Below are 14,826 nucleotides of genomic sequence, written 5' to 3'. Positions count from 1 at the left end.
TTACGTGATGCTTTAACCAACAGCACAACATCAATTTTAACCTTAACCAGCACAACTTATTTCAACTTCAAATGGAATTGGCTTTCAGAACAGGCAGTAAACCTTATATCAACTCTTTACGAATAGTTCCTAAATTCTTCATTAAGGCAATTTGAGTAAAAGAGCCTGCTATGAAAATTACAGGCAATTGGCATGAAGAGAAACCCACCTTATTGGTTGAGAAGTGTTGCCCATGCAATGATGGGGCAACTTTTCAAGATTTCACTAGCCACTAGGTTCAAAATGGTTCTAAACAGAGAGAAGACAAGGTTTGATAATAAGGATTCATGTTCATGTCAAAGGCAGAAAGGCAAAGTTGAAATATGTTCCATAATGTAGAAAAGTGACTACATTTTTCTGTTTCTTAAAAAATGTGATATGGACAGTTAAGGATAGCTTACTGCTTTCTGCAGCACAAATGCTGGTTTCATAATGTATTTACTCATTATATCATGACATATGCATTCGTAGGGAAGAAAGAAAGCATGGAGTTCTACTTTCAGGTATACCTCTGGTAAATTGCAACTTTTTGCTATAATCTGTGCAGTCTCAGCAGCTCGCTTCAAATCAGATGAGTATATGGCTTCCCATTTACGTTCTTTAGACAGTCGAATAGACACCTTCCAAAGATCATATAATGTGTGCACAATTAAAAACACATACGATAACTTTTCGCTTAATATGCGTGTATGGACTCATACCTTACCGCAATTGCTTGTTGTCTCCCAGTCTCATTTAGTTCTGAATCCAAGTGCCCCTGAGAAATAAGGAGAAGTATGACTATAGTTTCAATACTCATTATGGATGATTATAGCTAACTTCAGTTGAGTAACGTAAAAGCAGTGACATCAGATGCATATGAAGAAACACAAATAAACAGGCATACAACTTTCTAAAGGTTTAATAATTATTTGGAAAAATACAGCCGTACCATATGTATTATATCCTCATTCATACATACAAACGCACATACATAAATACACACAAATATACATAGTTACATACACATATACACACACAGACACACATACATGCACCCATAACACATACACATACATACATAGCCCCTCCCTCTCCCTCTCTCTCCCTCCATCCCCTCTCTCTCCTTCTCCCTCTCCCCCTCCCTCACCAGTTTCTTGAACCGAAGGGTGGAACCGTGCGGGTCCGCCCCCAGTAAAGCTCAGTACATCCCAAACCGGGCAGTTCAGGACAATATAGCATTCCATGCCCCTCATAATACTTCAATTTGAATGAACCTCTTCTCACATGGATTATATGCATACACACATACAAATATATATATATATATATATATATGTATGTATGTATGTATATGTGTGTGTGGTGCAACCTATAATCGATTACTATAGGTGTAGATTGATTTCATAATGATCAATTATGGTGCGATTGATTAGACACTTCAGCAAATACTTATCATCCCAAAAAAACATCATGGAGGTATGTAAACGCAAAATAGAATATAATAGATATCTTATTAATGAAGCCTAATCAATGAAATATAACTAATGCAACAAACAGAAAATAACCACAATAGAACAATAAAAAAAAATATTGCCAATAAAATCGGGTTTCAAGGATGGGATAGATAGCAACGATGGTAATGATGATGGGTAGAAAAAATGATTGATGGACGAAAAAAATGAGGGCTGGGCAAAAGATGGTGTTAGAACTAGTCGGATAATTACCACTGCGAATTTGGTTCCTCCAATCCAATGAGAATCTTCAGGCCACGCTGCACCAAGGTATCGAGATGAAGGATGACGGGGTCAAGAAGGTGGCTCCAAGAAAAAATAGGTCAAAAAGCAGGATAAAAAAGGGAGAAAAAAGGATCTCTCAGAGCTTCGCCCACGGTGGCACTCACCTTTTTAGGATTTCTTCTTCTCTTTTTTATCTTTTTGGTTGTCGTCCTCTCTTTTTATAGGCCGAGTTACTGTTCCGTGAATAGTAACCGGGTCGAGTTACTGTTTCGTGAACAGTAACGGGTCGGGTTACTATTCATGTAAACAGTGTTTTTTTATGCTGTTTTCTGCAGATTTCTGCGTTTTTTTTTTCTTTTCTAACTTTCCTCCTTCCATGCATGCACAATTCTATTGTCAAGACTATTATCCATCCTCCTCCGTTCCTAGAGATGAGTGATGACAGCGGGCATTGAAGAAAGGTTAAGGCTCAAGCAATTAAGTGTGGTGGTTTGGAGTTGGGTTAGGCTTTCTATCACACCTAGATGGACCCTTTTTGCTTGGCAGTAATAGTACATGACTCGACTGAAAATCCAAGCCTAAACATGGTTTTAGATGAAAAACACAGAAACAACAAAAAACATAAACTATGTATAAGATGGAGTCCTGAAACTACATCACTGTGTGTTTATGCATCCTAAATCCTAAAAAGTACATGTGTGGCAACATCTCATGTCAAAACTCTTCTATTCACAGCATACCTCTCTCCTAAAATGCCCCTACCTTTTAAATATCTTATGCCTAGAATACTCCTCATAATACTTCTCTCTAAATGACCCTCTTCTCATGTGGATCCTATACATACACGCATGCATGCATGAATGCACACCTAGATACATACATATGCATGTGTGTGTGAGTGCGTGTGTGTGCACGCGCTCTAAATGCTAAAAACTACATGTGTGGCAACATCTAGTGAGAAAAATCTTCTATTCACAAAAAATCCCTCTCCTAAAATGCCCCTGTTTTTTAAATATCTCATACCCAGACCAACCCTTATAATACTTCTCGCTGAATCACCCTCTTCTCAGGTGGATCCCATATAAAAGTTCCTTACTCTTAATAGCATCATATCTAAAGACTCTCCCATGGTCCTATGGGCATCCCTTCTCTCTTGGTTTTTTCCTGTTTTTAAAGATGGGCATCAAGCCATGTTATCTCAAACGCCCCCACCCAAAAAAAAATCTCTTTTTCTTGCCAAAGCCACATAATGAAAACCTCAAGCTCATCTGAGACAACAAGCCCAAACAATCTTAGGCACATAGAAACCAATTTAGCATCTAATATATAATCTTAGCTGCAGCCTGAGGGCCCTGTGTTTTGGTAATTCATTTCATAAGTGCTTATGGATACTAAATCTCTTTCCTACCACAAGCCGTAAAGTTTAAACAAAACCTTTGTTTATAATTTTCAACTATATATCTATCATTAAAGTATTAATTTATTTTTGCAGTTTTTATTTTCTTATAAAGTCCCCCACATAACAAGGATATTATACCTGTCTTCTAAAGAAAGATGTTTCTTTTCTTTTATTCAATAAGATAATATTCTTCCCTAGATATAAATAAAGTCTACAAGATATTTTTTTACTTTCAATCATCACCACCATAAGTGTGGTCAAATTCACCCTTCAACCCCAGAAGCAAAACCCATAGATCTAGAATGGTGATTTTAAAATAAGTGGCCAAAGTCAGTTTAAAAGGAAAACTAAACTAAAACAAACAACATTTCCTACTTGAAAGCCCTTAGAACCCCTTAATCGTCCCTACAGATGGAGAAGAAGACTACAACTTTCCATTCTTGAATTGGTAGTGTAGATGGAAGAAAACTACAAGCTTTAATCCTTGAATTGGTAGAGTAAATGAAAACAGCAGCCATGTTTTTGAATTTGACAACAGGAAAGTTACAGAACTCTCATAATAACATTGGATTCACCATATCCACTCTAGGAGGTGCCAAGGCAAGATCTATGTTCCAAGGAGAATGAAATGTAAGAGAAACACTAACATCAATTTCCTCAGGAAATAATGCATGATGAGATAAAAACCAATTTGATGAAATATGTATTAGTATTTTGTTTGTAAAAGCTTGTATTTGCCTAATTTTAGTCTCCATTTTTGGATCCATTGTGGTTGGATATTAAGGACCATTCCTCAGTCGTATGTATTGTCATCCTTCCTCTTGCATATTTTTCAGGCTCCTCCAGGATAAAGAGTCATCCTTGTCCTAGGAGCTGAATGATATGTTACTAGGCTTTGTGTTGGAATTTTTATTTGGTTTAAAGATTCTTAAAAGAATTTGATCAACAGAAAAGTAGGGAGTTAGTTTTGGGTCATTTTAGAGTTTTTGTTGAAATATATAGTTTTATAGTTTATTCAGCCAGATAATTAACATGAATCCTTTTTTTATATTTTTTTACCAAGAATGACATCTAGAAGTCTAATATGACAATGCAATTCTTAGGTCACACTCCTCTGCTTAGCAACTAGAGGTTCTCAATTAAATTTATGGGTGGTGCATCCGCAAAAATTTGGATTGGGTAATTAAATGTTGGTGGTTCTCCATTCCTTTCTCTCAAAGAAGATGCAATTCATAATTTGTCTTCGAGATGAATGGTCATTTAAGAAATAGCTTTTAAAAGCATGCAACGGAAATTATATGGATGTGCTGGCAAAATAGTTTAACCAACTCACTAGTGGACTCTGAATAGACTGGAGTGTTACCAATTTGATATGCTTCTCCAAATTAATGTTATTAATTTCTAAATAGTTATTTTTTGTTGGATACACATGAATAAGCATGTAACCTATAAATATGAAATATTTACAAAACTACAGCTATTGTTTTCTTTGGTTAGTGTAGGTCATAGTATAGTTACATACAAAACAACGTCCAATGCCATTGCTTTATACAGCAAAAAAATTATAACTATTATTACCTGTTGAAATATCAAGAAGTAACAACAAAGCAACACCCTCTACTGAAATCTTACTTTTAAGGTCTCCAAATTGGCACCAAACAAAAGAAGAACAATTACATTCTCTTCCTTAAGCCATGACTCCTTCCCTTAAGTGAAATGGTCGGATGATGGTAATTATGACTATATGTTACTTTGATGGTCAAAATATATAATAGCAGTCTTTATATTATTTGCCCAATTTTTCCTAATATTATTCTATATTTGTTTTTAAAATTAAAAGATTTGTGTTTATTCTGCTCATACGGAAAATTTTGTATATAATTAGTTTTATATTTTCGTTTTTTTATTTTCTAATATTATTATTTTGTCTATCATATCTATGTATGTAAGTACATAGTGTACGTACGAATGTACGTACACACATACTTACGTATGTATGGATGTATGTATGTACATATGTATGTATGTATATGCATGCGTTTGTGCATGTAAATATAAATGGCTAGGTATATAATGTCTAGTTGGTTGCTTCCTTCTCTTCCTTTCCTTTCTTTTCAACTTCTTTTCAGATCATATTAAAAGGACCTGGTACCATGGTATTAGAAAATTTGAAGAGCTATGAATTTTCCTTGAAAAGAATCCTCAACAAGGTGTTGTTTTCTCGACATCTCATCTGTTCTCTGCAACAGGGATCTTGATGTAGCTACTATCTTAATGAATGGATTTGACAAGGTTCTTTAAGTGGGTAGACAATTTCTACAATGGTGAGAATCCTAAACATGCAAGCATGCATACATTTTATCACAGTTAAGAATCTGACTTGGGAAGATCTCAGGATTTAAGGAGCTGCATGTACAGAGCATTAAAGCATCCCATACCGTGTCCATGCCAATGGGAGTTGGCACACCATGTATTGTGTCATATTGTGTCAAAACTTGGTATACATTGGCAGATTCACATCTTGCAAACATCTAGCTCTACTCATTTTTCTTGTTTTCTACTAGCGAAAATACATGCCTTAATCAAGTAAACATAGTCTTTAATTCATCTATGACCATAAATCATCCTAGATACCAATGCAGCGCAACTTGGGTTGGGCTCAACGCAAGCCCAACCAGCCCAAACTGCTCATTGGATTGGGTGGGGTTAAGATTTCAAAAATTTAGATCAGGTTCGGCTCAAAAATCTCAACCGAACCCTAAGTTCGGGTTTGGTTATGTTTACAATCAACTTGAAATTGTGAATAGCCCAAACCAAACCCGACCCCACCCACACCAACACAATAAACTTATTATATATTCACAAAATGCTTATATGTTTCATGTAACTATATTTTTTCCCTATTAAGCTACAATATTATGTTAAGTGCCCAAATAAGAACCCAACCAACACATTACCAACCTTAAAAAAAGGTGTACAAAACCGCTTCCCAGCCTGTTTAATTCGACCCAACCCAGCCCAACCTATCACCGACCCAGTTAACCTACCTTAAGATAGGGTTAGGTTGGGCTAGCTGGAGAAATGCCAACACAAGAAGGGTTCACTTGGTTAAGATTTCAGAGATAAAGATAGGATTAGGTTTATAGTTGTCCCAAGTTTTGTCGTACCAATTTGTATCAATCATACAGTACCATACCGATAAGGTACCAATATGGTACCAAAATTCAGTTCGATATATGAGTCAAAATATTCTGAACCAAGAAGAGCTGCCCTGCACTGCCCGCTACCTCCTGAAACCGAGGTGCGTACCACACCATACCAACCCATACTACATGGTTTCAAGCAATACCATGATAAAAAGTGAGAAAAAAGAAACCAAAAAGGGTCAAAAGCTATCTTAGCACGGGATGCATGCCATACCATATCGACCATACCATACCAAATTGATAACAAATCGGTACAATACACAGTACCGAGATTGCAGACCTCGGTTTGGCCCATACTTGATTCAACCTACTTGCATTGCAGCCTTAGATAGCAATATTTTTTTGTAAATTGATGTGCTCATTATATAATTTGACTAATTTGACAAATGAACTAACAATCCACAACTATTATATATCTATAATGCAAATAAGCTCAAAAATTCATATAAAACTTATAAGGAGACATGTAATTATTTTCACTTTCTTAACAAATTAAAAGAAAACGACAAGTTCTTTAAACATATTGCTAGTATTACAGGCATTTATAGATTTTAGTACCATCGGAAGCTTGTATACTATACTTAAGTTGATTCTTAACCTTTTTCTCACATGTAAAATGATGAATTTTTATCATAATCATGCTCGATCCATACCCCTCACTATCAAGTCCCTATAAGAGAAAAGGTGAATATTTATGAAGAAGATTTTTGGACAACTAAAGCAGGAAGAAAGGTTGCTTATGGATAGCCAACACATTTTAAATAGGGAAGCAGAATGCACAATGAAAAAGTGAGGTGCATACTACAGAGATACACCCAATATCCCTCTAACACATTGCGCTGGTTCAAAATAGCCACTTTGATTTTTTTATATGTAGAACATATATTTAACCAAGAAAATAGAAAACACATGTAATGACACTTAACTAATAGAGATGGAAAGAAAAGAAACAACATTATTGATCATTTTCTTCTTTGTGACTATCTTTTAGCATGGTTAAGACGTTCATTATTGTTGATGTTCGCATATCATTTAACATTCTGGCTGATTGTAACCAGGGGAGATGAGTCAAATCATCTTATCTTAGATGGATGTGGGTGGGTGTCTACGTAATACCAGTCCCATCTAGGTTGTCTCAAGATTTTCCCTCCTCTTTCCTAAATATTCCTACAAATTGAAGTTGTTTCCTTAATCTGTTTCCTGATATCTTCATTCTACTTGCCCATCCCAACTTGAGTGGCTATCCACTACTCTCAGTTGGTGCAATCATCTCACTTCATATTTAAGCTTCTCATCATTGAGAAAATAGTGCATTCTAACTTATGTCATATAAAGATATATGCATGCATACATACATGTGTGTGTGTGTGTGTGTGTGTGTGTGTGTGTGTGTGTATAAACACACACATATATACATATATATAGAGATAGAGAGACACACACACATAAAGACAGAGTTACTAAACCTAGACTAGATACAAACCTAGCCAAGGGTTTGGGTCACCGACCGACCGTCGAGTTAATTGATCAAATCGGATTTACATGAGTATATATTAAAATCCCAAAGAAAAAAATAGAAACAATGGATATTATTAAGAAAAATATACAATCTAACAATCAAAATTCTATATTAAATACTATTCTTTAATTTCATATATCCACATCCTACACTAATTTAAATAATAACATAAACAAAAATAATCATGCATCATTTGATATATACAAGTTATAAAAAATTATATGATAAAGAAAATTTATAATAGTAAAACTTATTGATATTTTGAATTATTATAAATAGTAAAAATTTAAATATACAAAAATATAAAGTATCTTTTCTATTTTCTATCAGCAAAAATGACTTGATTTTTTTCATGGAAACAATTAAGTGTTAAAATTACAACCTAAAAGCTTCATCTAGTGATGCATACATATAAATGTAAGTAAAATAATTAATGACAATTATATCAAAGCAAATGCTGTTTTAGTGGTTGAGAGGCATGCATGCAGGTAGTTGATCAGATGTTTGAATCCTTGTACAGAATTCTTTTTAATTTTCTTAACATCCCGACTTACCTGGTTTAAAACGATCAGTTCAACCACCATATCTGATCTAACTATGCAATCAGACGAAACAAGTGGCCAATTCGCCAGTTTTTTGGTCCAACCGGCTGGTTTGGTCCATTTAAAGAATATGTATGTACAACACTGATAATTTATTCATATTTCTCCTTATTAGTTTTTTGGTTTTTTGGGGGGCCACCTTGACTTTTGGGCACCCTTCTAGGCACCCAATCAAGCATAGACTCCTAAACAACAACCAAGTTAACATGTTCCACATAAAATGAAGTCCTAACCAAAACATTAATCAAACTAACCTTTGGATTGAGCAATTCACATTTCCTCACGCATACACTAAGCAATATTAAAAATTACTCTTAGGTACAAATGCAAAGCAAATAGTCTCTAGCTTTTTCTCCGGAGTCTCCGCTCAATTTCCTCTCTGGAGTCTCCACTCAATTTCCTCTGCTAAGGTCCAACAACTAGAACAATAGCTAACAGGCAAGAGGATATCGCTTTCTTAACTCCGCTCGATGATAGAAGCACCCTTTTATCATTAATTTTTCTGACCAAGTTTTAACAATACTCGCTGAAGTTCAGAACCAAAAGCACTACTTGAAGGTGTCAGGAACTTAGAATCCTACCAAAAAACAAGATCCCCTAAAAACAGATTTTGATGAATATTTAAACCTTTTATCTCTCCTCTCTTTCTAAGACCTCAAAATTCTAAGTTAGGATCTACGTCAGCATCACAAGCCATCCAACCCACTGTGCTGCAGCTACATTTCATGGACCATTTTAGTGATCATCAGTACCACATCCTCCATACACATTAAACATGTGCTCCATTTCCATCCTTCTGATAATCTGCAATACCCTGCATGTAGAGCATATGTAAAATAAAAAAAATGAAAATAAACTATGTAACCAAGGGAAAAAAGGGTGAAAGACCAACAATCTCTCCAAGGAACAAGCTCATAAAAATTTTGTATCCAAATGAAGATCTAATTCTCATGCTCTTAATTCCAACAAGTTAATTTCTCATGCTCATTGATCACAGCACCAAGGAGCGAGCTCACAAAAGTCTAAACCTAGATCTACTTCTCATGCTAATTGATCCCAACAAGCTAATGTGTACTCTTCTCCAACTAGTCTTTTCTTTCTTATTCCTTATCAAATGAGCACCTCACTCTCTTGGCATAATATCTCTTCCAACTTTATCAGTGAGGTTTTACTCTGGTCAACGACGTGCAATAAACCTCTTGCATCCCTCCAATCGAAACAGCTGAGTCGCTTGGAGTTTCCTCCGTTAAATCACATCCCTTTTGGTCTAAACTCTAAACCACCCAAACCAGCCCTACCATCCCCATCCAATTCACCAGGCCACTACCTCCCCCGTGACAAATCCCATGAAACCGCTCCCATCCCCTCATCAAAATCCAAAACATTAACAGAAGAAATTATTATTGTCATTACCCAGTTATGTTCCCAACAATTCGGCTCCTGGGACGGGGCGAACTGGGGACAAGACCTAAACCCTTTTTTTTTCGGAATACATTATAAAGCGGCTGCCCCAGGACTCAAAGCCGTGCCATTGCACTTGTCAGCCCAAGCCTGCACCATTAACAGAAGAAATACAGCAAGCAAATAATAATCAAGAACGCTCTTTAAATGATCCTATATGATTTGCGATTCCAATTAACCTAAAAAATATATTGCAGAACTGTACAAGCTCTTTCGTTATTTTTCTTTTCCTTCCAAGGAAAAAGGGGAAAACTATATTCAACCAGCAAATTCGAAATAAGCATTAGAAATGAAATATGATTGATGGAACGATAACGCAAGCTTCAAAAATCGCTGGATTATTCAACGAGACGCATTACGGTGGAATTCATGAATGTTACCGATGGTTCGTCAAAAGATTCTCAGTTAAAGAAGAGAGGGGGAAGGCAGGGGTACCTGGATGATCCGGGAGGCGTTCCAGGTGGTCTCGCCGTGTCGCACCACGACGATCTCCGCGAAACCGGAGGAGTTGGCGCCGTTGCATCCGACGAGAGAAGACATCGCGCAGCAGTGCGGTGGCTTTCGAGATCGTCCACAGCGGCAACGAGACACAGCTTTTTCCATGTTAGTCCTCAAATCCCTACCCGGTGGGTCCGTTGAAGGTAGGAATGCAGACTCGCTGGGTTTCAGTAAACCCAGATCCGGACCAGCTCGGGTTCATGTTTTTCTGCCCACTGGATTATCGGGTTGAGTACAAGTTCAGATTATAGAGGTATATCTGGTCCGGTATGTTATGGCTTACGTCTAGATCCAACTTATTAATTAAATCAGTCAAAAATTTATATCCAAATCTAGCCATTTTATTAAATAAATAATCTAGCTCGATTCATAATAAATTGAAATAAATTAAATAAATTGAATGGTTAAGCATTGCAATGCCGTATTGTAGCCCGTATTTATTGCATTGGGTGTCAAAATTATATTTTGAATAATTAATCTATATTATAATAAAAACCTAAAAACCAAATCATCTAAATATTTTTGATGGTTACGATTTTGGGTCTATGCCTAGCCCGTTCGTTGACAGATCTTGGTTTGGTGGCATATTTGTGTGTTGAAGAACCTAGTTATAGCTGGCCATGGAATTCCTAATTAGGAGTGGCAAAATTTGATTCCAAACAAAAATCCAACCTGATTTGGTACTTCTTGGGCTGGATTTGGATAAAGGATTTTTCAGTTTGGATCAGCCGTAGGTCAAATATTTGGACCCAAACTTAAAACAAGTCGTGTGTATTAGAGTTTTAATCTGAGTCAGGTCATAAGAATAGAGTACTATTTGCATTATGGGGAAATTATTCTACTCTAGAAATCTTGGCATTGCTTTTAGAGTAGGATAATGAAAATAAATATAGATTTATTAATTTATTTAAATTAAAAATCTAAACAATATTCGGATGTATGAAAAATGGGTGCCTTTGGCAGATTTATATTAAATGCTATTCTGCTTGAAATATCTTATTGTTATATTTGGAGCTACCACTCTGTGTCATTGGAGCTCTCGCTTCGAATATTTATATAATATACATCAAACATTTTTTTAGTCACCAAACAGAAAAACATTTTGTTAATGGATTGGATTATAGCCATCATCACTCAGTATTGGTTTCGCTTGTATCATTGGTGTATATCTTATACAATAAGATCTCATGCATCATATGCTGAATAAATTCACGAGAACAATTGCAACTAATGAACAACCCTCACAAAAAAAAAGGTCAGTTTAAATTTCTAATTGTATAAGTGCGTGCCACCCAAGAACTTGATTGCTTTCATCCATGGATGTCAAACAATGACTAATTGATCATATGAAATATGCCAAGTCCCTACAAATTTGATTGTGGCTCTCTCCAAAGAAAAAATAATAATGGAACATCCAAGTTAACAATCAATATCATTCATCAACCATTTATATTGATTTATGACCTGTCACGCCCCGAGCCCGAGGCGCGGCAGACGCCGCACGCCTGCACAGCGGGCCGCACAGGCGTGCAAGGCATCGAAACATATCGGAGCAAATACAGATGTTCAAACTTATTTGAGAGTAAATCACAAATGCTTAAAATTGACATAAATAATTAAAGTCATTCAAAAGCAGTCTTACAAAATTTTAAAATAGCATTTGCTAACATAATTCAAATGTCCAAGCTAATCTAACTAAAGGACCAAAAACTGAAGGAATCATCGAAAATCTAACGCACTCCCCAATCCTGTGCGATCAAGTCTCTGGATCTGAAAAATAGAAAAAATAAAATAATGAGCTACACTAGTCAGGAAGCAAAAAAATACCCCAAGTGGGGTCAGAGCATATCAGATCAAAATACAGGATAATGACTGAAATAAATCATAAATAACTTTGTTTTACTATTTTCAAAATTTATTATCATTTTTCCAAAAACTCTGATACCAGAATCTCAACATGATAGGCTACGGCCAGGTAACCCAGTGGCATGGGTTGCACAGAGTGCCAGAAAACACTATTGTTAGTCACCAGTGGCAACGGTGTCCAGAAACCACTATTCTAATCACCGGTGGTGCGGTGTCGAAACCGGTTCCTCACAGATTACAAGTCGACAGGTCCAACGTATAATCCCCATTGGCGGGGCCAGAACAGATCATAGCCATGCTGAGAATGTATGTATATAAAAATAGATTTCATAAATTATCCAGTCATATTTTACGGATTTCAGAGCATATAACATGATTTTCAAATAAAATTTAACATGCCTGACCCAATTTACTAAATACAAAACATATGTCAAAACTTAATCAGTTTATCAAATAATTTATAAATCACACTTGAAGTATTAAGTTACTTACCTCCTTCTGCTTTAAATCCCACTTCAGGCAAACATGTCAGATACACCTGTTTAATTAATTTCTTTGTTAATTTCAGAGCTAAGCGAAAATAAAAAATAATACTATTGGGTTTCGGGTTTCGTGTTCCAGATTTCGGATTCCGGGTTCGGATATGAACTGGGCCTAAGTTGGGCCCAAAGGGTACTACCCACTAGGCCCAACCGGACTGGACTGGGTTTCGGATTTCGGGTTCTGGGTATCAGGTTTTGGGTTTCGGGTTTTGGTTTCGGGTTTCGAGTTCGGGCTCCGGGTCCGGGTTCAGAGTTGAACTGGGTTTCGGGTTCGGATTCCAGGTCTGAACTGGGTTTCGAATTTCGGGGTCTGGGTTTCGAGTTTTGAGTTTCGGGTTTTCTTCTCTCTTTTTTTTTAACCGGGCCCAAGTTGGGCCCACAGTGAACCGGGCCCAGGTCGGGCCCACAGTGAACAGGGCCCATGCTTGGCCTTGTTCGGCCCGTAGGGGCCTTCTTCCTCCCCAACCCCCCCCCCCCCCCACGGCAGGGGAAAACCGAGAGGGAGAGCGGAAGAGGAAGGGGGTAGCGGGGTGGCCGGAGGCCACCCCTCGATCGACGGCCAGCAGACTGCCATGGCGGGCGGTGGTCGTTGCGGTGGCTGACAGGGAAGAAGAGACCGAGAGTGATCTCGGTTTGGGGCCAAAACAGAGAGGGAAAGCATGCTATTTGGCATGGAATCAAGGGCAAAAGAGGAGGGAAGCTCACCGGCGGTCGACGGAGATGGCGGATCTTGGCCGAGGGAGGCTCGGTCCGGTGTCAAGCGGCGACGGCGATGGCACTTTCCGAAGAGGAAGGAGATCTCGAAACAGGGGAGGCTCGGGTGGTGGTGGTGGTTGGCCGAGGCGGCTCACCGGCGACTTGGGAAGTGGAAGCAAAGGAAGGAGTAGAAGGGAGGAGAGGAAGAGGAGGAGACGGAGGAGGGCTCATAGGTGATCTCATTGTTGGATTTATAATGATTAAATGTTTTAATTTTTTACCATCCTTTGGTGGTACGGCTGGTTTGTATGTGGGGTAGTTCTCACAAGGACTTGAGTTCGAGTCCTTCTTCCCATGGGTTTTTGTGTCACCCTTTTCATGCTTTCCCTCAGTTTTATTTCATGCTTTTACGTCCGTGCAAGAGGGGATTCCTTGCACAAACGTAAAAGCAAGTGCTTTTACGTCATCGCGCCCGCGACCGATCTCGCCATGCGAAGGATCGTGCCTACGATCGTGAAGAGACGCACCCAACAGGCCCTCTCGTAGAGGTCTATAAATAGACGACCTCTACAGATTAGAAATATATAATTCTTTAGACAAAAAGCAAAGGATTCCAAATTCTTTTCCTTTCTCTACTCTCTTCCTACCAGTTAAAATATTTCTTCCAAATTCTTTTTAAACGGGCTTGCTGCATATTGATTCTGGGTTCGAAGCTTTCTTTGATCTGTGCAAATCATGGAGGTTGAAGGAACGAGAGGCTGTTGTATCTCAGGAGTAGAACGCCATCCAAGCCTAGTGCACTATAAGGCGGCGAAATCTACTTCAAGAAAAGTGACCAACATACCACGCCTCAACATCTCGGATTCCATTTTTCCTACTTTTACTTTTAATTTTTTGTTTTAGCCTATTACTGCCTATTATTTATTGAAGTAGAATAGTTTAGTTTTATTTCTGCTTCAAATTTATATTGCAATAATCTTGAAGTAGAATTTCCTACGTATAATAGGCTAGTAATTAGAGTTACCCCAATGGCCAATGCAAGTGACCCAGTTCCTCCTGAAAAGTTTAATGGAACTAATTTTAAGAGTTGGAGAGAGAAAATGGAAATCTTCTTAACCACGTTTGGATTATTTTCCATAATTTTTGACTCTCCTCCAAATGAGGATGAGAATGAACCGGCTAGGACTTGTAATTTAGAGAAATTTAAGAAGAAAGACTACCTGTGTAGGGGTAGGATTTTGTCCTATCTTTCTGATCCCCTTTTTGATGTCTATTGCACT

General features: G+C 37.5%; 1 protein-coding gene across 1 annotated transcript in view; it reads right to left on the bottom strand.

Moving 5' to 3' along the window:
* LOC103722947 (phosphoglycerate mutase-like protein 4) overlaps positions 1-10,562 on the bottom strand; it is a 37,500-nt gene extending 26,938 nt beyond the window's left edge. Inside the window, exons 1-3 of the mRNA XM_017846624.3 lie at positions 10,380-10,562; positions 746-796; positions 549-659 (exon numbers count right to left, since the gene is read on the bottom strand). Of these exons, the coding sequence (XP_017702113.2) occupies positions 549-659; positions 746-796; positions 10,380-10,547 (330 nt within the window). The 5' untranslated portion in view covers positions 10,548-10,562. The remainder of the gene's footprint in view (positions 1-548; positions 660-745; positions 797-10,379) is intronic.
* Positions 10,563-14,826: the final 4,264 nt, after the last annotated feature.

This window comes from Phoenix dactylifera, unplaced genomic scaffold (assembly GCF_009389715.1).
Source record: "Phoenix dactylifera cultivar Barhee BC4 unplaced genomic scaffold, palm_55x_up_171113_PBpolish2nd_filt_p 000587F, whole genome shotgun sequence".
NCBI lineage: Eukaryota > Viridiplantae > Streptophyta > Magnoliopsida > Arecales > Arecaceae > Phoenix > Phoenix dactylifera.
Note: the sequence above shows the minus strand (reverse complement) of the source record. Positions and strands in the feature narration are given on the sequence as shown.